The sequence below is a fragment of the Podarcis filfolensis genome (assembly GCF_964270895.1).
Source record: "Podarcis filfolensis genome assembly, chromosome: 10".
In the NCBI taxonomy this organism is placed as follows: domain Eukaryota; kingdom Metazoa; phylum Chordata; class Lepidosauria; order Squamata; family Lacertidae; genus Podarcis; species Podarcis filfolensis.
In genome coordinates this window covers 65,548,796-65,573,473 of record NC_139612.1, presented here as the reverse complement: position 1 = coordinate 65,573,473, position 24,678 = coordinate 65,548,796, and the positions used below count along the sequence as shown (strand labels likewise).

Here is a 24,678-nt window from a genome sequence, read left to right as displayed (position 1 = left end):
GGACGTCAGATCGCGTTACCTTTCACCTTAGAAAGGGAGAGTCACTTAAGAAGTGCAGATAGGAAACTCCCCACGTCAACAGAAAAGAGGGGGGGCGGGGAAGAGGGGACGGCGCGGGGAGAAGATATTTGCTAGGTATAAATGTGCTCATTTTACACCCCCTGATTTAAGATTTCAGCGGAGGTCTGTGAGGGAAGCAGAGAATAAAAGCTCTTTCAGCCCTGCAGATAAACCCCACCTCTTCCGTTAGGGCGAAATATAGGGCGGTATTCAAGCCCATTAAAATAATAATAATAATAATAATAATAATAATAATAATAATAATAATAATAATAATAATAAAATGCTTCAGCCTTGTTAAATTAAGCCTATAAGCTAAAAGGATTCAATTTGCATCCGACTAGCATTGCCAGCTTGCACTGATGTTAAATATAATCCATAGCCCAATATGGGAAATAAACAATATTAAACTGAGTACTGATTCTATTGGCCAGGACAAAGCCATTGAGAAGAACGAGTTTACCTTTCCCACAAACAAACAAAAACAAATAAGCCTGGCTGCCTCTTTTGGTTAGTCAATTTCAACCTCTTGGCTCTCACGGCCTTGTGGTTTGTGAGTCTTCCCTAAACCCGACCGCCGTTTTCTGGTGTAAACTCAAGCAAATCTGAATACAGTTGGAAAATCAAACTCATGCCGATTGGAAATCCTTATCATTTGACTTGTGGGGTGGGCGGTCGATGCTCTGGATTTATTATGTGGGTCTTTTCCATACGTGTGTTTGTGTGTGTGTGTGTGTGTGTGTGTATCTTTACATCTGGGGAGATTTGGGCAGGATTGCGCAAATAAAAGGAGATGATTGATTCGTGCTCGTGCTCGTGTTTGTGTGTGTGTGAGACAGACAGAGAGAGAGAGAGAGAGAGAGAGAGAGAGAGAGAGAAAGAAAGAAAGAAAGAAAGAAAGAGAGAGAGAGAGAGAAATATTGCTGAGCAGGGAGCAAAGAAGGAAGGCGGCATACCTACAGTGTCCAATGCGCTTTACACGCACGTGGCAAAGAAAAAGTGGATCTTTCCCCCGCGCGCGTGCGAATTCAAGGCACCTACGCGCATCTCAGCAACCGCACTTCCCACTTCAAATCTTTTGTTCTTCTTTCTCTCATCGGCGATGGTCATGGACAATCTCTCTCTCCCCCCCCCCCCGTTCTTTTGTGAGGCAGGAAAACATAGGCGCAGAAAGAACTTCCAGCCCTTAAACCAGGTGGAAATGAAGGGAGTTGACCGGGCGTTCTGTTGCCCGCTTCCATGCCCGACTTGATTCAAAGGAATCCATGGAACAGATGGTGGAAGAGAAATTGATCTCTCTGTGCGAGAGAGCGCATGTCTCGCGCATCATTATATCTTTTGTGCAGATTATATGTGCGTGCGCGCGCGTGCGCGTGCACGCGCGTACATACACTAGGTATCTTACCTATATAATTAGATAGATATAGATAGATAGATAGATAGATAGATAGATAGATAGACAGAAAGAAAGAAACTTGGAAAATCTTCAAAGATTTAACAGCCTCAGCTTTCGGGGAAATAAAGCTTGTCTTTTCCTAACATGTCAGTTCTAGCGAAAAAGTGAAGCTACCTGATTCTTACTTGCAAGTAAATGCATTTAACATTGTGTTGAAAGGACACGTTTGCAGCCACCGGAACGTTTCAGGGACTGAGAAAGACGAGTCCTTCTCCCCGCTCCTATTCTATTAGATTTAAATAGCTATAGCGGTTTGTATATGTCTCTGTTTGTCTGTGTAATTTATAGATCAGACAAGGCAAAAATAATAGGGGAACCCAAGGCTCTTTTTAATTTTTTTACGCTCACCATCTTTTCAAACGACCGGCGAGGAGGAGACAGGGAGGGAGGGAAAGGGGAGCTTGGCAAGGTCCTAACAACGGAATCAGGACATCTCTGTCGGTGGAGCAGGGGTTAAAAGTGGCCCTGCAGCTTCTAAGGAGCTAGAGGGAGGATTGTCGTGGTTGTTGCTGTTCTGAGTGTATAGTTTGGCCTCGGACAATGGCGAAGGACTTGACGTGGGTTTAGGGGCTGCTGCTGTCGAAAAATACCCCAAATTGCGGCCAGGGATTCCCCGTCGCCGCCTCCGGAGGCATTAAGAAGGTAAGAGGCTAAAGCTAAGTTAGAGATAAGACACTGTGTGTGTGTGTGTGTGTAAAAGACAGAGGGGGGGGTTTCTCTCCCATCAGTCTCCCCGCCGGGTGCTGCTGTTCCCTTCCAGGCCCTCGATCCACCATCCACTTAAGCCAAACTGGTCCCAATCCTGAAACACCTTAATGCGCGTACGGCTGGGTGATAAAGCTGAACAATGGCATTTGCTCACAAGGGAACGTGTCACAAGGGTCGTGTGTACCCCCACCCCACCCCACGCTAAGTCTAATCGATTTCAGTCCAGCTTCTCCAGGGCGCGATTGGTGGACGTGAGCGTGTTTTGTCTCATTCCCCAGCGCTGTTATGTCTGGATTCAGGCGCGGGGGCGCGCGCACGCTGGAGGAGAGGGGTCTTTGCTTGCCTCTCTCCTTCTCTCCCCCTCCCCCACCCCGCAACCCCCCGCATCTGGGCGTTAATTTGGGTGGGAAGAAAGCAAGAGACGTCATAAAACAAACAAACAATCGCGCGCGCAGAATGATTTCATGCGCCCACCCCGAATATCCCTCTGCCCAGAGAATCTTGCGAGCAGGGGTAGTTGCCTCCAGGGTGCTGGGAACTGGAGCTTTGCTAGGGGCTGAACTACAGTTCCCAGTATCCTAAGGGTGAGGGAACTGTGCTTTTAAAGCTGCGGGGGTGTCTCCGGGTGGATGTTTCCTTGTCAGCTCTCTGCTCCCTAAATGCGCGCATGGTGGCGAGGACCCTCTCTCTCTCCCTCCAGAAAGCGCACCGTGCGCCTTAGATCCAGGTCGACTTTGGTCAATGACAAAAGCTTCCGACGCCAAGCCCCTCTGACGGACCACACGCTTCCCCCTGCTCCTGGCTCTTTTATTTGTTATTCCCCAAAGCCCCCGCGAGCTTTCCTGGCTATTCCTGCTTGTCTTTGTCAATCCTTCAGGCGACAGCGGCAGGCGGGCCCGGGCCGGGTTGATTCCATGACATCACATGCAGCTCCACTCGATTCCCGAAGAAGCCTCCTCCCCTCCCCTCCCCCTCCTCCTCTTCCCACCCCAAACCCCACCTGCGATTCGCGGGGTGGCTGCGTAAAGACCCGCCCGTCCTCTTTTTCTCCCTCCCCTCCCCTCCTGCGTCTCTTTCACTCTTTCTCTGCCCTCTTTCCAACCCGGAAGCGCTCCGCTCTCTCTCTCTCGCACGGTGGTGAGGAAGAGGAGGAGGAGGAGGAGGGAGGGAGGGAGGAGGAGCAGGGAGGTCAGAGAGATTTGGGCTGGGCGCTTGGAGGATGCGGATCACCCAGATCCCTCGATCTCGGCTTGGCAGCAGCTTCGGCGATGCGCGCGGCCCCGACGGCGGCACCGGCAAGAACCGCGGGTGGACTCGGCTGCTTTTCCTGAGCGCACCTCTCCAGCAGATCGAGAGAAGATAAATCGCTCTCGGCGCTTGTTCCCAGGTCAGTGCAAAAAAGAGAGAGACATTCCTTATCTCCCCCTCGGCTTCTCCTCTTTGCGCGGTCTCTGGTTTTCCACGTGGGTCAAGGCGGGGGGTCCCGTCGAGAATCTTCTTCACAAGCCTGCACGGAACGGAACGATCCGTAAATAGTGTTTCTCAGGATGCACTTGGATGATATATTTCCACCCCTCCAACATCCTCTCTCTCCCCATCCCTCCTTCCCTGTTCGGTGACCTTGGAAGGGGACTTGGGAAGGTGGGTGAACCGGACTTTCCCCCTGTGAGATCAGATGACCTCTTGCAGGTTTCTCGAGAGCCCCGACTCGGCTTGTGGCTAAGCCTCCGGACTGGGGTGGTGCTGGTCCTGGTGGAGCAGGGAGGGTGCTGGGGGGAGCAAGTCCACGCAAAATATCTGAAATCGCCCCTGGTTCTAAGAGAGAGAGAATGCAAACGGGAGACGGGCCCGCGTTTCGTAGAAAGCCTGCGGAACGCTCAGGAACCCCACATTTCCTTGGGGGTGAAATGATGGCCGGCAGGTATCTGCAAAGGCAGGCGCGATAACTGGGATGCATAATCTTGCGTGACATCCATCGCGCAGCCCAAGGGGATAATTTCGTCCTTGCATCGAAATAAAATCAAATGGATGCCGGGGATTTCTTTTTATTTGATTTTTTTTAAAAAAAATAGTGTTTATTTAATTGATGCGAGGATGCTGCCACGCTCCCTTGGGCCTTAGGAAGCGGCGAGCAATTTAAAAACACCGATATATTAATTCAATCAAATAAGGATTTAACGCCCATAATACCTTCTCTAGCCTATGTCTTCTCATTAGGCTTGGAACATCGAGATAAAGCATCGCCCTTCTAATCTATATGTATCCGTGAAGATACATACAGTATAGAGATTCCATAGAGATGCTTAAGAGATTCCATTGGAGTCTAGCCTAGACCATCGGGGGGAAATGCTCCCTGTCTCTTGTCAATTTCACTTTCAAGGTCCGCCTTTGTCTGCCTCCATCTTTGCAGTCCCGCCAGTTACTTTCCGTCTTTCTTTAATCCGCTGTAAAATCTGCAAGCCCCCTTGCTATCCCTTCCACAATTTATACCTGCCGTGCCCTGCAAATAACGTCTGCGGGCTCGCTCCGATTCAGCTTCCTTCGCTTTGGTTATTCAGTAATTTGGCATCACTAGTTCTCCTTCCTAAAACAATCAGGCAGGCACTCTCAGGATACTGAACACACCTGCATGTATCAACAATTCCGACTGCACCTTCTTCCAGTAGTAAATATGCAATTGGTTGTTTTTGTCTTTTTAATGGGATCGGAGAAATTAAGCGCTGCAACTGTATTAAAATGCTAGCTCGGGGATATAAATATGCGTAGGAATAGAAACATGGAAGCGAGCGAGGGGAACGGATCCACTAAGAAATTACGCCGGAGAAGGAAACTCTTAGTCCCAGCCGCTTTCAAAAGGCGCGTCCTCCTCTGTTTAAGAGCCGTGTGGATCCAGAAACAATCGCCCCTTGGCAGGCGCTGCCCGTATCAAAGGCACCCTTTTCTCCGGAGCCGTTTTAGCCTCTGGATTCTGTTGCGCGAGATATTAAGTGCAGTGTTGCGTTAAGAAAGGAGGGACGGAGCGAGGGACACGAGACCCAGCCACCTGGGGCGTAATGATAACCGCAATTCAATTCGTGGACCTGAAAGGGGAATCTGGAAAGGACCCCTGAAATGTGCCAAGCCGGATTTGCAGAGAGGAGTCTTGTCTGGATACGACCGATCCGAGCTGGGGCGGCGGGAGTGTGGGGCTCGCTGAATTTTTACGAAATTCATTTTGAACAGAGCTCGGATCGTTGGAGAATCTTTGTGTGTGTGTTTTGTTCCCTTCGCGAGAAAGGATAAACAAAGAAACCTGCATTTTGTTGGCGTAAAAATCCGCGTGGGGAAGACTTTTATCGTAAGCAAGCGGCAATCGTATTTCTGCGCATTCTCACACCCGCAATTGACAGATCGCTGTTTGAAAATGGGGTGGGTGGGTGGGAGAGAGAGGAGATGCCCGTGATGGCGAAATCTTTGCCGGGTCCTGCGTGCAACGCATTTGCTAAAGAGCTCCCTTTGCAAAGCGGTAGGTGTGCGCGTGCGAGACAGAACCGGAGTGGCCCTTTCTATATATATTGTTTCTAATTCGAATCCTTCTCGTTGGTTTCGCTGTGGAAATCCTCGAGACTAATCTGGAACAAGGGGCTCGCGTTGCTGCAGTTCCTCCCCTTAATTCACAGGCTTCCTTAGATCTGTGTGTGAATGGAACAGTTTCTCCTAGCTCTGTCCTGTCCCCTCTCCTTTTTGAAACACCTAGCCTTTTTTATTTTTCTGCTAAGAAAGAAGTGACCCCCCCCCCACTTCGGCGCGTCCTTGACCGCGTCGCACGCGTGTTTGTTCAGCCGAGTACTCACGAGTCTCTTGACCCTCGCGGGTTTTCGGATTGACCCGGATCGTGAGTGTTGCTGACTTCGAAGGAAGTCGATTAAAAAAAAAATCAACGGAATTTCCTCCCACGCAAAAGGCAGAGCGGGGAGTGGAGAGGGGGAGGGAGCCATAAGTATTCTGATACTTTCCTTGGAAGTAAGCTGACTTCAGCAACCGGCCTTCCAGGTAGGTGTGCTTATGATGCATTTGTGGACTTTTGCGGTCGCTAGATCGGAATTCACCGGCGCACGGCGACAGTTCCAGAGAAAGAGGAGACGGTTCCTTGTAGCTGCAGAAGTCCCCCGTCTCTGTAGCTTGTTCTCTGGGCATGGATCCTCTTTCCAGGCATCCAGATCACATATTTTTGCCTTGTTTTCTTTTTTTTTGGGGGGGGGGGTGCCTTTTGGCTTAACACACAACGAGCTTCCATCTGGGCATTTGCTTCGCTTATGGGCGCGCGTCGATCTATGTTGCTTTGGGGCAGAATCTGAGGGTTATGTCTTCCTGCGCAAACCCCACAGAAATGAAGGGGAACGATTTCCCGGAGGGTCGTGCGTTTCTTCGTTGCGATGCACTTCATTGTGTTGTGGGGGATGTAGAGGTTCATGCCAGCTGTGTGCGTGTGTGTGTGTGTGCGCGCGGGGGGCACAGAGATTTAAGCTCTCGAGGTTCTATGAAGTGCGAATTACTCTATGTTTCCAACTTAGCTATTTTCGCTGGGTTATGTGTGGGTGTCTCCTTGCTATATTCGTCGGTGTTGCTTTGAATCGAGTCAGTTTCTCCTCTGGGCAGCGAGAAGCGGCGCGTCTCCATCTTCCGCGCGCGTGTCATTTTCTCCGGGATTTCTCCAACACTTCCGTGACCCGGTGAGTGTGTGAAAGCACACCTTGCTTAGGCACGCACTTTCGAGAGAAATATGTGTCTGTGACCCCGCATGCTAACCATTCCGCCACACTTCACGACCCAGTTAAACAGGAGCGAGCGCTCAATGGGGCTTCTAGTACAACCGCTGGAATATGTTATCCAACGGGTTCTGGAGCAGCAGCGTTGCCTGACATTACCCTAGAGAGGCTGTGGATCCGGCGCACAGAGATTTCAATGCAAAAATGATTGTGGCCGCCAATCTACCTCCCCCCCCCCCTTGACCCGTCCTGGGTCACTGGGCCAATTTTTCGCTCTTGAAGGAAAGCCACCACCGTCTGGTTTTTCTTTCCTTTTCACATCGGCTTTCTAAAGCCGTTGATCCAAATAGCAATCCGAATGATCAGCTCCCTTTTGCTTCTAGAATTGATGGCGGTAGAAGTGAGCGCCCCCCCCAAAAAAATATTGGCTTCAGATGCCAGAAAAAAATGTGTGTGTGCGTGAATTTGCAGTGGCGCAGTGCCGTGGCTGACTACGGCTGACTTCAAACAAGGGGGGCTATTCCAGGACAGTGATCACGGCGGTACCCATCACGCCCCCACCCCACCCCATGCAAGAGGGAAGGTCTTTCCTTTGCTCCTCCTCTCATCGCTCTGTTCAGTTTTCAAAGGAGGCCCCCGAATGAAAAGATAGCGAGAGAGGGAGACCCAGAGGAAAGCAATAGGTCGGCAGTGACCTTTCCAAACTGCACAGTGGACCATCATCCTATAGATGCGAAATTCCTTAAGGTTTTCAAGGAATCATTCTTTAAATTACAGGGCAATCCGCAATTCGGGATTAGTCGATAACAAGCAAGTTCAGTACAAACTGGGCTGTTTGGGCAGCAAACAGCAAGTCTATGAAATCACGTTTTGTTTTGTTTCTAAGTGCTTTGTTAGTTGTAGGTATACTACTGACAAAGGTTTGTTCCCGGCTAATGAACCCAACCAAGAGACTTCATTTAGAGTTTTAAATGGATGCGTGTGCAGACATCTACACCCCTCTATGTGCATAGGTAGACACACCGAGATATTTCTGAATTACATTTAGCATGTGTATAGTGCTTTAGTATTCAAAGTGCTCATCTACATAAGGAATGAGCAACTTCTGGCCCTGCGGATGTTGGTGGAACGTCTCTAACCAGGCCCAGCTGGCATGGAGCAATGATCAGGGATGATGGGAGTTGTGGTCCAACAAACATCTGGAGGGCCAAAGGTTCTGCAACCCTGAGCTACGTCCCCAGAGCAATCTGCACAACAGTCCTCTAGGTGGGCTGGTACTATCCTGTCCACACTGAGGATAAAAGTGAAGACTGACTTGGTTTACGGGTTTGTTTATTACCTGGGAGATTTATAGCAGGAGCAATATTAGAATCTAGGATTTATTGGCTCAGTCTGTCTATCTTCATCTAAATAGCTTAAACAAGCACACCCACCAGATATTTAGAATAAATTTATTTCAGCTGGCTAACATGGAGACCAGGTATAAGACTAACTTCTCAAGAAGGCCTGGAGCTTCAGCTGAAACCAAGAACCTTGCATCTCATATTGGAGAGAGCTCAGCCTTTCTTCCACATCCATTTCTAGAGAAGAGGCGGATTCAGAAATCAGGAATTCCTTCCTGTCTGTCATCTTTCTGCAGGCCTGGGAAGACCATGTGTTCACTCCACACAAGGTTCAGGGGTTCTTATTTACCCTGCACCACCATCAACCCCCACCTCTCCTCTGTTTTTGACATGACGGGTCTGAACAGCAGAGAAACATCAACAAAAAACTTTGAGGGCTTGGTCCTCACCCTTCCCCCCAAAAAACTCTTAGGTCTGGAAAGGTGCCTAAAAGATTAAGCCAAGTTTAATTTCTTTGTTCAGTTACAGAAACTTCTTAGAAACCACAGGTCCTTCATGTACTATTCTAGAGGCCAGAGAATGTCTAGGTGTGTGTGTGTGTGTGTGGAATTATTAAAAGGTATCATTTTGATTGACACCATGACACCATTCTAAGAGCCGACGCATTCATAAACAAATCAATTTCAGGGTTGGGTTCCCGAGCAGGGTCAAAGGGCTGCTCTTAGAGGTACTCAAACCTTGCATTCAAGCAGCCACCGTGCATTTCCACCCCCCCCTCCAATGCATTCCTCTTGGCTCCTTTCAAGCTCATAACAAGAAATACAAGTGCTCCGGATTCACACGTGGCAGCGAGCCTGCGGACACGACTCCCCATCCCACACTCGCGTAGAGCAGGTCTGAAAGAAAGGCGTCAGAATAAAAAAAGAATTCGGGGGTCCTGAGGAGAGTAAAGGTTGAGAGATCTATTGCCTTAAATTTGACGCGGGGAAAGACAGGATCTTTATCTTGCGCCGGTTATATTTCCCAGAACTGCACATCTCCGGATTCTTAAACATGTCTACTCAGAAGCTTGAGCGAATGGGCCCAGGATTGTAGGTTTCAATAGAGAGAGCCTTTCTGACGAATTTCTTTTTAAACACCTACTGCTAAGTGGGGGGGAGCGCGCGCGAGAGCCCAGCAGAGAGAAGCACTATCTGTCCGTGTGTGAGAGAGAGATTTCACCACCTCCTCTCTGTGCGCGGTTTGTTCAAGTGCGCGTGCACACCACCGTGTGGACACAAACAAACAAGCAATCAAGCAAGCGCGCAGGGGTATTTGTTCTTTTGGGAAGGGGCTCTCATTAAGGGAGGGCAACAAGGTGCCCAAAGTCGGTATCTGTTGACTTGCAAGCTGGGCTGCGTGTTTGCAGGGGGTGGGGAAGGGAAAGGAGCGAGTTGATGTGGTGATGGTTGTCGCTCGCTTAAACCCTCCACCCTCGACGCCGCGCACACTCCATCCACCAGGAAATCTTGTGGGATCTTCCTGGCTCCCAGCGGAGAAAGTGAAACTTAACTAGATCCAAAGCTGAAACTGACTGGATCCTAGGCAGCCTTGCCGTTTGCGAGGGGATGCGCGGGGCGAAGGGAGATCCCCGTGCAGATTCTAGAAAATTAAAACCCCCCTTTTTAAAAAAAAGCTCCCCTAAGCGTGGCTTGTGACGAGGTTGTTTCTTACTTTTCGACTCCCCCTAGTACAACACCGTCTTCTTCCCCTCTCTTGGGAATGTAGAAGGGGGAAGGGTCGCTTCCTGGACTGGTGGAGCCGGTTTGATTCTCCCGTATCTCACTTTCGCTTACTTTTTAAACTGTCCTGAAGGCAGCGGATCTTTTAATTTCAGAAAAAGGAATTTTTTTGGGGGGGGGAAAGAAAAGGGAAAATGTATATATTTTTCTTCAGGCTTCCTTCCTACTCACCAACCATCTGCCCCCCTTCTCAAATGGGCCTCTCCCCAAATTTTATTCTAGAAGTCAGACTTCTAGAGGTCTGAAAGAGGGTCTCCCCGGACCCCGCCCACCCCCACGTCTCTCCCGAGGTCTCGGGATCTTCAGAGGGAAGCTGGCCACCCCGTCGGTGGAGGAAGATCATCCGGATCGACACGATCGGATGCTGAGGCGCAGTGGCGTAGCGTGGGTTGTCAGCACCCGGGGCAAGGCAAGTAATTTGCGCCCCCTAACCCGTGGATTTGCGCCCCCTAACCCGTGGATTTGCGCCCCCTAACCCTAACCCCCAGATGCTGCGCCAGGTGCGGCCGGCCCCCCTGCACCCCCCACGCTACGCCACTGCTGAGGCGTTATTTCGCTTCCTCTTTTTCTCCCTGCAATACGCACGAATTTCCAGTTTTTGACCCGTCAGGCTTGGTGCTTTCCAGGCTTCCACAGTTGGCAGAGAATGGCGAATCGATGAAGAAAGAAAGAAAGAAAGAGAAGGAAAGAGAAGGAAAGGGAAGAAAGAAAGAAAGAAAGAAAGAAAGAGGGAAAACGTGATAGGAAAAAGCGCCAGAAAACCAATGAGAACGAAGGGCAAGCCAAGTTGAAAGCGGTGAAGGGGTTATCCTCTCTCCGCGCTCAGACAGAGGGGGGGGGGGCAGCCTTGCATCCTGAATTAAGCATCTACAAAGTCCCGTTGAGTTCAATGGAAGCACCGGAGCACGTGCTCGAACCGCTCTCCTTTGCCATGCCTGAGATCCATGAGGCTGATGCTCTTTTGAAACTTTGAAAAGCTGCTATTTCCTTGATCGCCGGCACCACCGAGCAGGGCTGGCCTAGGGGTGTCAGCGCCTCCACAGGGCAGACAGTCAGCAATCCCAGCCAAGCTTTCCTGAGAGTAGCCCCCCCATTGAATTCAATAGGACTTGCTTCTTTTGCGTTAGGCAGGCACTGTCAGGCTCGCTGGGTGTGACTCCTTCGTTAGGATCGCGCGGCTGAGCCGAAGCCCTGGGTCCAGGCTTGCAGAGTTCACTAGGGTGCGCGGAAGGGCGACCCCCCCCTCTTCCCCTTTCGGGTGTTTGGTTTTGATCGACGTTTCGGGCTCTGAACAACCGCTCCCTTTTGCCCCCCCCCCCGCCCCCCGAACAGGGATTCAGGGCTCGCCTGTTTGGGTTGCTTTTGCAGAGATTGTTGTATCTCACGTCTGTCTTCGCCAGGGAAGCGTGCGCAGTCCAGCCGCTTTTGGCAAAGAAGAAGCGACGCGCCCTTTTCTCCCGACCCCCACGCGCAAAAAAAATTGTCCCCGAATCCTCCCACTCCCGGGGAACCCGATTTGCTTTGCGATGGGGTGGGGGCTGGGGGCTGGGAGAAGAGAAGCCTTCAGATCTCAGCCCTGGGCCGTGTCCCTTCCATAACCCTCCGATGCCTCGCTCGGGGCTGTTTACACAGCTTTACCTGCGCTGCGCTGCTTTCCCTGTCAAATCCCAGCCCAGTAAACGTAACATAATCCTATTCCAGTCGATTGTATGCGGGCTAAAAGCAGTTCGGCGACGGGATGAAGTGTGTGTGTGTGTGTGTGTTGCGTGTGTGTATGTGTGCTCTTCGAGCCCCCCTCCTTTCTCCCCCAGCAAGGAGACAGGGAAATTCAGACCAGGTGCCAGTAATCTAGAAGGTCACAGAGGAACTCGGAGAGGCCAGGCGGTTTTGCTCTCTGTCAGCTAGCCCCGAGTTCTTTGGGACCCCTTTGCTATACCTACCCATGCTTGAATGAAGGACACGTGCTGGGCATGCAGAAGGCCGCAGGTTCAATCCCCGCCCTCTCCACCTACAGGATCCCAAGGGCCAGGGAGGCGACTGCCTTTTGAAACTGCTGTCCGTCAGAATAGATGCTTTACTGGTCTACCTTGGCTTGTGATAAACAGAACCACATTCTTTTGTTAGCTACCTGTTCACACTAGATCCGGCCCTTCTTCCCGGGAGTGGGGGGCACGTTTCTTTTTTAACATGCTCACTGCTAGTTACAGGCCGGTAGCCGTGTTGGTCTGCCGTAGTCGAAACAAAACAAACAAACAAACAAACAAACAAACAAAATTCCTTCCAGTAGCACCTTAGAGACCAACTAAGTTAGTTATTGGTATGAGCTTTCGTGTGCATGCACACTTCTTCAGATACATGCTCAATGCTGCAGTCCTATACACACTTAACTGGGGAGCAAGTCCCATTGAACATGTTGGGACTTTACTTGCGAGGAGACGCGGATAGGATCGCAGTGCGCGCCGCTCGCTTTCTTACTGAGCCATCATCTTAGCTAATCAGAAGTCAAGCTTATTGAAATCAGTGGGGCTCACCCCTCCCTGGTAAGTGGGGTAGGATTGCAGCGCTACTCACACTGGCTGGTGTAAGGATAGATCACCCCCATCCATTTAATTTACGAATAAATCACACACACCCCTTAGAGATTGCCTGAGGTCCTGGCACATTGTTTTACCCCGGATTAGTGAATAAGGAATAACTGCTGGTTCCCTACTGATGCATCACTCGTGAGCATGAAGACACTGGATCTGTGTATGAAAGGGAAGGGGCAGAAACTCCGACTTTCCTTAAATTCCTGTATTGCAGGGGGTTGGACTAGATGACCCTTGGGTCCCTTCCAACTCTTACGATCCTATGTCTTTTGGCATAGTGGTGAAATGTAAAAGAGAGTTAAGGAAATGCCCCCGGCTAACTGACCTGTATTAAATTAGCCACCCCTGCAGTAGTATTGATTCTGGATTAAGTAATTCGGAGCACACTCAGACTGGAATGTGTAAACCACCCCCCTCCCTCAGACCTGGAATATCCTCCTCCCACTGATGTCCGTGTACAACCTATTTATTTGAATGAATCAGCACCACACACCCGGCTCCTGCAGTTGCTGCACCGAGATTCTTAAAAAATAAAATACTGCACATCTTTACCGAAGTTTTCGTGACAAAACTCCCATAAATTTTAATTGTTGAAAACTGCAGAAACGTACTATGCAGAGCAAGACGGAAATAATTATATATATATATATAAAAACTAACAAGCACGCAACTACCACCCACACAGAACCAAGTAGGAGAAGGCCTTTTATGCTGCTAAACAGTATCTTTAAAATGCCCGGGTATAGTGAAATAAGGGTCTTTTTTCCATTTTTTAAAAGAGGTCTTCGGTTATAGCAAGAACTGGTTGTTTTGCAATCCCAAAAAGTTGATGCAGCTGTTCAGCTAGAATTGTTCATCGATTTTGTTTGATTTTTGTGTGGGTTTTTTAAAATAAAGATTTTAGGAGAAAGATCTCAGGACTATCGAGCGAATCAAGTTCCCCTGTGTGTTTGTGTGTGTGTGTGTGTTGGTAGGGAACAGGGAGCAATATCTCTGTGTCATGTTGTGGTCATCTGTGTAGTTATTGGCTGGGAAAACCGGGTCTCCTCATGGTGTCCAGTGCGGATCTTTTCGGTTTGAAAGCTTTGGAGTGAGAGAACTTTTGGACCTGATCCGCGCAGGACGGAGCAGGAGAGTTCAGTGGAGGTCAGGTGTCTGGTAAACGAACGATACTGTGGGTTGTGGACCTCGTTTTGGTGCAAGGACCCGGATGGTTGCTTGTGTTTGAAATTAGAAGCAAACTGCATTGAACTCAATGGGACTTGCTTCCAAAAAATTGTTTTCTTCAGGATCAGACTATGCGCAAAGAAACAGGCACTTCCTTTCGCCTGATTTTGTTCCACTAAAATTTGTTTGCCGTCTCCGAAGCAGATGTGCTTTCTGGGAAGTGAGTTTAATTTGGTTCAGGAGAAAGTTCTTAGGATTAGAGGTTTAGGGAGCGATCCTACGCATTTCTACTCAGAAGACAGTCCCATTGAGTTCAATTAAGCTTGCTTCCAAGTGATAAGATCGTACCTCCAGAATTTCAGTTTTGATGAACCTACCTTGGCATTCTCTGGTGGGTATCTACCTACTTGACACGGAATATTTCAAACCAAAACAAACTCTTCCCGCGGAATTAAGGGGGTGCGCTAAAATGTTTTTAATTTATTTGTTCACGTTCGAATGGCCCCCTCTATTCCTGAACTCTGACCGTGGTCATTACTCCGAAGTAATGAGAATGAGGGCTTAAGGTGGGTGGGTTATGGAAGCAAAAGAGATGTCAGAAGCTACCAGCCAAAGCCCACTTTATCTTCACAACAACCTTCTGAGGCAGAAGAGCGACTGGCCCAGTTTACCGCATAGCCTAGGGCGAATCTCAACTCTGCTCGCCTCCTCCAACCACTACACCGCACTGCCCGCTCCACTTAGCAGAATTGCGCTTCGCTTCGGAATGAACAGGACTCTCCATCTGAGAGCCAGTAGGTGAACATGCACCACACGCTTACAGCATCCCCCACCCAAAGAACCCTGGGAACCACCACGGAACTACAATTCCCAGCACCCTGAACAAACTACAGTTCCCAGGATTCTTAGGATGGGGGAAAGCCATGTGCTTTAAGTGTTTAGTGCGTCTGTAGCCCGAGAGAAGCCGGGAGAGCGTGCGCGACCCTTTTTCACAAACAGTGTCCCATTTATCCTCGGTTTCCCTTCGGGCTCAGCTTCGCCTGGCTTCCCCCGGCTCCTTCTTCCCTGCCAGCTGGAAATTCGGCCTCTCGCTTCTCCTCCCTGCTCCGCCAGCAGGGGCTTTAATTGACAGTTTTGCCCTAATAGGAGCTCATTGTTGGGAGCAATTAGCAAAGCAACCAGTTTGGAGAGGGAGAGGGGGAGACGAGGAGGAGGAGACGGGGATGGGGGAAGAGGGGCGTTTAATTCGATTTGAAGGTGAGGGGCGTGTGCCTGAGATCCCGGCCTGCGCTTGGTCGATCTTTTCCAGCTGAGAACGCGGGGAAAAGCCAAGGCAAGGGGGCTGCTTCGAAAAAAAGAGAGGAGTAGAGCGCAGAGAGAGGGCCCGTAGCCAAATGTTAATGAAGGATAGAGGAACAGCTTTGGCTGGCGACGCAAAGGGAAGGAGAGTGGGAGATGAATTCGCTTCAGAGCGCGCCGTTTAGAATCCGAATTTAGTGAAAGTGCCCAGGATGGACCACTCCGGATCTGCTTTAAGCCGATCTTGAGGGCCCCATCAGAGATCGCAACTTGAACAAAATATTGTGGGGGCCCAGGTAAGCCCTGCCCCGCACAATCGATCACATGACACAACGCACACACACCATTTGAATGGCAAGGCCGATCAACTTGGGGGGAGGGCGGTCCTCTCAAATATTTTATTGTGGGGCCGAAGCCCCCACGGCCCCTGAGAGTTGGCTCCTATGAGCCCCATTCCTTCTCATCTTTCTTTGCGCGTTTGCTCGCAAGTAAGTCCCACTGAGTTGGATAGGGCACCCTCTCACCCCACTCCGCAAGGCATGTATCCAAATTTGTAGCCTTTCTTGGCGAGGGGGCGGGGACGACCAAACTAAATCCCGACTCATTAGACACTCCTAGGCTTGCTTCGAAGTGAATCCCATGGGCAAGGAAATCTCCCCGAAAGCCGGGAGGAGACTGAGATCGTCGCGTTTGCTTTTTAAATCGACCGGTTCAGTTTCGGTGGCTCAGGCTACCTAACTCCGTCTGTGTAGGGACTGGCGGGGGAGAGGTTTTGGAGAAGTTGCGGGTGCGCCTTTGTGCAGGAAAAATGCCCCTCGAGAAAAAGGGAATTCCCCTCGGAACTTCGGAAGATTTGGCAAGCTTCGCCTTTCTCTAATGGAAAAAAGGTGCGTCTGTGAGTGATGAATAATCACTCGGAGGCGGCAGTTCTACACGCGCTCCTTTGACAGAAAACCCCACTCCCACCGACCTCGGTGGAACTTACTCCTGAGTAAAAATGACTTTCTGCAAACCGATTTTTTGCTCGCATTTGGAGAAGAGCGCGCGACTGCGTCTTCTCCGAGCTTAGGAAAGCGGGATAGGATTCCCAAACAAAACTAAACCTCCATGTGCGCTTATTCCGTAGTAGACTAAGTCAGAAACTTGGTCGGATTGAATCTAGTTTAGATATGTTGAGAAGTTTCCCCTGAATAACATTTATGTGGGGAAATTTGGGGCGCCACTTCGCGTTATTTTGGCCTTCTCTTTTCTGTGTACACCTAGGCGGGTTCGCCTGGCAGTCAGTCTTGCTGAATTCAGAGTCTCTCTCTCTTTCATCTGAATGAGCGCGCGGGAATTTTCAAACCGTCTTACTCTAGAGGAGTCCCATGGACGTCCGCCCGACTCAAGCCAGATAGAATAAATGCAATTATGTTAATGGCCTAGGAACCGCATTCGGTTTGCCTGGTCAACAGATCTATTCTGCTCCTACCTTTAGCCACCTGGAGGAAAATAAATAACACCTTTTGCAGCGCACTGCTTTACTCAGAAGTAAACCGTACTGAACTCAACGGGATTTACTTCTACGTAAAGAGTATCTCCTCAATCTGCAGCCCTTCGAATGGTGCTTAATGCCCTTGCGCCTGGGCGCCAAAATAAACATCAAATAAATGTATATATGACTGATGTCACGCAGGGCTACAGCTTGCATTTTAGAGGTCGGAAATGAATACGATGGTCTTGCCAGCTTTCCTTCCATTCTCTTGGGTCTCCCAGTGGCCCCCTTCTGAGCACGTGCAGAGTGCCTTATTTATTTATTTCATTTGTACCCCCCTGTTTCTCCAAGGAGCTCAAGGTGGCGCAGATACTTCCCCCCCCCCGCTGTTATCCCCCACCAACACTGCGGGGTAGGTTAGGTGGAGAGTGAGTGACTGCCCAGTGAACTTCGTGGCTGAGTGGGGGATTTGAACCCAGGTCTCTCGGGTCCTAGTCCAGCACCCTAAATCATTGCACCACCCTGCTTGCCCAGGCTATCACCATTCCGCATGGCACCCCTTACACCGCGGAAGCATAATTGGATTCCTGAACCCCCCTCGCTTGAACTCAATGGGCCTTCTGTGTGTGTAAACACACAAAGTGGGGGAAAAAAGGATTTCCAGGAGGACCTCAGCTACTCTCCAACCTACCCACTTTTCTTTCTAATTGCATCATTTAAAGGACTTCTTCCCAAGCCCATGCCCTTGTAGGATCCAGGATGATCCAAACAGCATTCTGACCCGGTGTGGCGAGGGTAGTGTAACGTCTGTACGAGGAATCCCTCTTACACGTGTATCCAGTGCTGGGAACCATAGCGGGACTGCATTGAACGGCTCCTTCTATTTCCGCCCTCCCCACCCCTCCCCACCCCGGTCACGCTCCTTTGGCCCCTCCCGGATGGGCACAATGGCCGTGACGTCAGCCCCCAGTGGCGTCGGCCAGGCTGGCCTAGGAAAGGGGCCTTCGGCAGAGCAGCCTCCCAATTACAACCGGTCAATCCAGTTACCAAGAGGGGAGGGAGAAGAGGAGAGATCTGCTCGCAATAAACCCCCCACCTTTACAGCAGCAGGCACGGTCGCTCCAGGTTTCCTCCGATGCTGCGGTGGCTAAGAGGTTCTGGGTTCCAATCCACATACCCACTGAAGAGCTACTGAAGAGTAGCAATAATAATAATAATAATAATAATAATAATAATAATAATAATAATGATGATGATGATGATGATGTTGATGATGTCCCACCTAACAGGGCTGTTAGTTCATTGCTTTTTCCTGCTACGCCTTTTCTCCAGCGCGCGCAGAATGCGCCGCCCTTGATCCTCAAAACAATCTTGCGAGGCAGGCTAGGCTGAGACTGCGTACACACTATGCATTTAAAACACATAATCTCCCCCCACCCCAGGAACACCGGGGGAACTGTAGTTTGCCCTCGCACAGAGCTATAATCCACAGTACCCTTAGCAAACTATAGTTTCCAGGATTATTGGAGGGAAGTCATATGCTTTAAATTATGCTGAGTACGCAGCCTTGGTCCCAGGCATCCTAAATCTTATTTGGGAGGGAGAAGGCGGCGAATAACACCACCCCAAAAAGCCCTCCCCTCCCCAGAAGCTGATATTATGCGGAGCTTGGGACCTTCTTCAAACAAAACTATTCTTTACCTGTTTAATCTAATACAAACCGAGCCTTCTGAATAAGGACACGGGGATGAGCCATTTACATTTTGCCTGGAATACTTTTAAAAGTGACCAAAGCTCAACATTTTTAATCGTCTTACCTTTTAAAAAACCATTGCAATTAATATTTTAAGTGTCCCAAAAGAGTGTGCGTTGAAAGATCACTTCGTGCGCCCCTCCAAATACCAAGTGGGGATGAACAAAAAACAGGAAAGCAAGCCCTTCGATTAATCGACTTTATATACTTTAATTTAATTTAACTAAATTTAATCATTTAGTTGGGACAAGATTCCTCTGCGCCTGCAGCTAGGGACTTTTTACTCTTTCTTTTCCTCTTTACTCCTGTTTTTAAAAATAATAATAAAAACGCAATCCTAACCAGGCAGATATGTCCTATTGAATTCAACTGAATTTACTCCCCAGGGGTTAGAATCGCAGTCTAAATCGCGGGAGAGCACTGGGTCAATTTTTTTTTTTTTTTGAAGGGAAGGTATCTCCCTTCCTCCAGAAAAAAATAACCCCATCCGCCGACCTTTCTGCGTCAGTTATAGTTAGAGATTCACATGAAATGGTCTGGACAGATTTTTTCCACAGTGCAGTTCCGATTCATGCAGGAATCTCGCAACTGTGAATGAGGCAAAAATGTTAAGGCTCTTTTAACTGCCATGAAGAGTTGGCACATATATACAATTGGGCCCTTACTTTCGGAATGGGTAAACAACAACAATAATTCAAGTCGTCTTTAGGCAGGCGACAAACATGTTTAATGACACTAATCGCAGATTCCTGCTTGCTCTAAAGTTTTTTAAAATTATATTTTAAAGTGGGCATTATTTGTATGTTTCCCGGCTGCGATCTACAAACCATGGGGGGGGGGATTCTTATAAGCTTTACTCTGGAGTAGACCCATTGAAATTAATCAACACGCCTAAATTCGGTCCATTAATATCAAACGGGTCGGCTCTGAGTAAAAGTTAGTTGAATGCCACCTATTGCGATTCTTACTCCGAAGTAAGCCCCACTGTATTCAAGGGGACTCGTTGCTATCAAAGGTGCATAGGATCGTAGCCTCAATCCGGAGTCAGTGACTGAGCGTCGGGAAGATTTGGGTCTGCCCTGTCGGCGCCTGAGGATTACTGGTAGCTGCGCTCAAAGAAGGGATTCCCCCCCCCCTTTTTTTGGTCAGGAAAGTGTTAAATTACGCCCCAAGCAACTCCTAGACATCTCTGATCATCAAAACAGACTGGAGATGCAAATCTGTCAGTGAAGGCAAAAAGAAAAAAAAAGGGGAAATAAATCCTTGAACCCGATCCACAAACCAATTAAGCTGAAACATTAGGACCATCTCCCCGCACACTTAACTTAAAACTGATGTAGTAATAACTTTGGTGGAACTTCCATAGACTTCCAACGGCGTGGAGTATACCATCCTCTGCGCATTTACGCACAGGCAAAACACATTAAGTTCAAGTGGGGCTGCCCTTTGTGAGTAAGAGACGCTTACTCTCGGCCTACATTAACACTCGTGGAACCAAATGCTTTCGCTGAACTGGGTAGTGGATCCTGCGAAGGGATTGCAGTACAGCATTAGGAGATCTCTCTCTGTGTGTGTGTCTTATCCACACACACACTTTTTTTTAATACATTAAAATCAAACAAACAACGTCCAGTACAGAGACAATGACCACAATTAACAGAGCTCTTTCTCTCTCTCTCTTTATATTTAAAAATGCAACTTATTAGCATTTCAGAAACAAAGCCAATACTCGGGTCCCTTGCGCATATTTTAAACACTTGTCTAATTCTTCCCAGCAACAGTTTGATTTCCCCCAATTCAACCCAACTTATTGTATTGCAAGGTCTGCGCGAGTGGGAGAAAGGGCGACAAGAGGAGCCGGGTGGAGCCGGGGTGGGGGAGCAGCGGAAAGGAAGACGATGCAACTTGTTGCGCTTTCAAAGAGAACAAAAACCCCACCACCACCCTTCAAAATAAATGCTCAGGGCGAAAATAGCTCCTCCGGGTTCTTGAGTTTGAATGAACCACTAGGGGATGCAATGGCTCAATGGAGAGAACGTTGAGAGAGTAGTTAAAAGTTCGAACGCGAGGCGAGCAGCCAATCGCTGACGCCTTTGGCCAGCAGACGGCTCTTGCTGCGTCCTGATTGGCTCCGAGGGTACCCCTTCCTTTCTCCTCCGGCCCCTTTCATTTTCGCAAGCCAAGTGGCCCGTGGAGGAGCTCAGGGGCCGAAGCCTCGCGTACGACTCAGCCCTCGCCTCTTCGGACCGATGCCGGATTATTATGGGGCAGTTAATGGCTTTGAGAACTGAAGTCCACAAATCAAATCCACTCCTAACTCCCCCACTTTCAGACTTTCTCCCAGTGGCTCCCTTTCACCTGCAAGCAAGAATCCTAAACTCAGCTTCCTCCAGGGATTACATTGATATTTCCTCAGTTTTGTGCTCCTGAAAGAGGCTCACCCCTTGCCGTTTCATTCTCGGCAGACCGCGAACTGGGGAAGAAAACACGTGTACTCCTTACTTGCAAAAGTCGAACTAGCCATTATTTTAAATATTACCCCTCTCCGTTTGCCAAAGCACGCTAGGGCTAGCTTGAGCTGATCAACTCTCACACGCACCCGCTTTGTTTTGCGTGTGGACAGCCCACGAAGTACTAAATTCGCCCGTATTCACTCACTTTCATTTGCTAAGAAATAGAGGCTAACTCGTATCACAATATAAACAGCCACCCAGTTCAGGGTCCTTACATTATATGGTGCCCAGTCCTTCCTCTGAAAGGATGATCCAATAAAATAAAAACCATTAATAATAATAATAGAGGGCTGATTCCTCCCCCCACCCCCAAAATCATCAACTTATAGGAACTCAAACTTGAGATGGTTAAGTTTTTCTTCCTCGCCCTCAAAATGAGTTTATTTCTTTCCGGCTCCGGTACGCGTGGGTGGAGGGGAGGTGTGTTTTCTTTTTGGGGGGGAGGAGGAAGAGGAGGGGAAGGGATCAGCCCTAGTTCGCTTTCTTCCTTTCCCCCCTCCCTGCCCGTCCCCCTGTCCCTCCTCGTTCAGGGACAGACTCCACCCCCTCCCTGCTGATGACACTGGAACCTCCTTAAGTTCTGTCTCGCCGTAGCTGTCTGTGGAGACTGAGCCGGCTGGCGCCATCCTGGTTCTTTCAGAAATAATGCCTTCTCTTTAAAAAGAAAAAAAGAAAAAAGAAAAGCAAAAGAGAGAGAGAGAGAGAGAGAGAGAGAGAGAGAGAGAGAGAGAGGGAAGGAAGGAAGGAAGGAAGGGGGGAGGGCAGGCGGGCAGGCGAGAGGTGGAGTGAAATGAGGAGGACAATTTGAGCCGATCAAGTTCTCCCTGGCTGTTTTCGCGCAACTTTTCCGAGGGTGCTTCTGTATTCATTTTTTCTTCCTTTCTTGTCTTCCTTCCTTCCTTTCTTTTCGGGCTCCTCGCACCCCGTAGTTTCTCCTCCCTTTCTCGTTTCTTCAGCATGCTCTTAGAAATAGCATTTTAAAACGTCCGCCAAGTTTTTTCTTTTTTTTGGGGGGGGCAACGTTTGCTGATTTTTGAAAGGGGGGAGGAAGAGGAGGAGAGATGCTCCCCGCCGCAAAAAGCAGCCCCCACCGACCAACGCACTCCAAAACAACCTAAAAAAAGAGGGGGAAAGGAAGGCGAGGAGAGGGGAAAAGTAATCTCTTCAACAAACCAGAAAATCAATACAAGAATAAAACAAAAGCGAACTTCTCACCGCCGCTTCTGCAGGTGAAATTGGCCAAACAGGAGACTTTGCGGGAATCGGTGTATTTCTTTCTTTCTTTTTAAACCTGAGAGAGGGAGAGAGGCGAGAGGGTAGGACAGCGCGGCAGCGCAGGCTGAGCGCTCAGAGATCCCTGCGGCCAATTTCCCCGCGAGGCTGCGGAGATCGAAAGAGAAAGAAGCGAGATGGTGCCTTCGCTGGGCGGATAGGTGAGTCGCGAAGACTTGTTTGAAAAGGCGGGGAGGGGGGAGATAAGAGAGGCACAGGAGGTGGACTTTTGCAGAGATCTCTTTGGGGCGGGGGCGCATTTTCTGTGCGCGTAAATGAAAAAATAAATCCAGTGTTTTAAAAGTTTTTAAAACCAAGTTTTTTCTCTCCCCCCCTCCTCCTTTCTCTCTTTCTCTCTCTCCTTTTGTCTCCCCCCCCTTCCATTACAGGTGATCGACCCAAGGCAGGCAAGCTTTCTCCGAGGAGAGGAAAACTCCTCTTGCCTCTCGTTGCTTTGCAGGCTCTCCCGCCCCCCCTCTCTCCAGCCACCCCCACCCATTTTGGGGGAGACGGTTATTTAAGCAACACCTTTTCCCTGCACCTAGACATTTTCCAAATCTCTCCCTCTCTCCAGTCCTTCGGGCGACTCACTTTGACGAACTTTTTTTTTGGTGTGTGTGTGTGTGTTTAATTAATTCAGGTGTTGGCATTTGTAAAAAGTGATTTCCCCAGCCCAGTGTCTCTTTCCCCCGCTCCATTAAAAGAAAAAAGATTTTATTTTTTTTTGCACTGGTGTGTGTGTGAGAGAGAGGGGGGAAGAGAGAGAGGCCAGAAAAAACCTTTGTTGCAACCGATCAACCCAAACCCAGCCGCCACTGATCGTGAGAACAGGATGGAAGTAAGCACGGATCAGCCCCGGTGGGTAAGCCACCACCACCCGGCCGTCCTCAACGGGCAGCACCCGGACTCCCACCACCCTGGACTGGGCCATTCCTACATGGATCCCACGCAGTATCCTCTGGCGGAGGAAGTGGATGTACTTTTTAACATCGACGGGCAAGGCAACCACGTATCTCCGTATTACAGCAACTCGGTTCGGGCGACGGTGCAGCGCTACCCCCCGGCCCATCACGGTGAGTGCCAGGATCCTAGCAGATCCCAGGGAGAGCGACCGACCCGCTTCTCCCCTCCTCTCGCTTGCTTTCTCTCTCTGCCTTCCCTCCAACAACTGCTACATTTTGACAGCCAGCGATGAGCCCCGGAAACTAGACAGAGAAAAGCTGGCGCTCTCTCTCTGTGTGCTCTTTCTGCATGCTTGGTCTTCTAAACTGCTGATTTAATGCAAGCCCAAAAGCCATTAGCAACTGACAAGAGAGAGGATCGTTTCTGGGAAATACCAGGTCTATGTCTCTCGCTCAGGCTCGGCCTTGTCCTGGTGGAAGAGGATGAGCTCTGGGCCTCTTTGCAAACCAGCCACGCTCCCCGCGTGGAAAGTGCTGTCGCCCCGATCCTGTAGCATGCTTTTAAAAATATTACTCGGGAAGCAAAACTCTCCCTTTTTTTCCTGGTTCAACGGGATTTTCTTCCCCAATACGCGCGCCCTGGGTTTTAAGGGAAGCGCCAGCTTCCCTTGGGATTTCCTTCCTCCCGCGTACACGTGTCCTAAGATGTGCTGAATCCCCCTTATTTGAGGAGAAACGTCCCAATGGCCTCCGCGGAACCGGCTTGCACGCGCAAATCCGATTTGAACTGCAACCCGGTTGCAGCCGCTAACCTGGGAGCAAGCCCCACTAAAACCCTTAGCGGCGCTTCCTTCCGAGTAGACATGGCTCGCTTTGCAGCGCCAGGCTGAATGCCGGTGCTTGCTCGGGCGGAGGGGACTGAGGCCCACGGAACTGAGCGCGAGGCTTACTTGCGAGTAAATGTTGGCCTAGGGGACAGGTTGTAAGGTTTGTGGGTTAAAAGCAGCTTGGGAACTGGGTGGTGGATGGGGCCCATTGGGGCAAAAAGCAGGGGCTATCTAGTAGCCACACACTGAAGCATTTTGAAATCCTCATGGATTTCCGCAGGATCCCCACGCTTTTAAGAGGCGCCAGTCCCCTGCTCTTTTACCTAAGAGTAAATCCACTGCACACTTGTTTCCGAGTAAACGTGTCCCTTCTGCTGGGAGGTGGGGTGTGTGTGCAGATCTTTGCTCTTTGAAAATATTTGACTAGCTTTTTAGATCCTGCCGCTATTTTAATCCCTCGCCTTCATTATTACATCCGGAACCACGATCCGGAGCAGACAGGCTTTAGTGTAAACAAACAAACAGCCCATCAACTACATTTACTCGGACGTAAAGTGAGCTGAAGCCGACCTCACTGAGGACTTTAAGACCGCATGCAAAGAGTTTCAGAAGTTTGTTCCTAACAGAATTTGTGGCTAGTTAGGAACCCACACGGCTCCCCCACTCAGCCGCCCCCCTGCTCACTTTGAAAGCCCCCGCGCGTGTTTTTTTAAATTATCCCTTGGCTGTCATTTCTAGTTTTTAATATTACTTGTATTGATGCCGCTGCAAAAGACAACAGGCTCCT

The 24,678-nt window shown here is 49.6% G+C and overlaps 1 protein-coding gene across 7 annotated transcripts in view; it reads left to right on the top strand.

Moving 5' to 3' along the window:
- Window positions 1-3,442: 3,442 nt before the first annotated feature.
- GATA3 (GATA binding protein 3) overlaps window positions 3,443-24,678 on the top strand; it is a 74,699-nt gene continuing 53,463 nt past the window's right edge. For 2 of the 7 annotated variants that reach the window (XM_083573014.1, XM_083573009.1), the window contains exons 1-2: window positions 21,611-22,323; window positions 22,552-23,235. In XM_083573014.1, the coding sequence (XP_083429140.1) occupies window positions 22,995-23,235 (241 nt within the window). In that variant the 5' untranslated portion in view covers window positions 21,611-22,323; window positions 22,552-22,994. Of the gene's footprint in view, window positions 3,612-6,234; window positions 6,257-21,607; window positions 22,324-22,551; window positions 23,236-24,678 lie in introns of those variants that run through there. The other 5 variants (XM_083573010.1, XM_083573011.1, XM_083573015.1 and 2 more) reach the window with 5 other exon arrangements.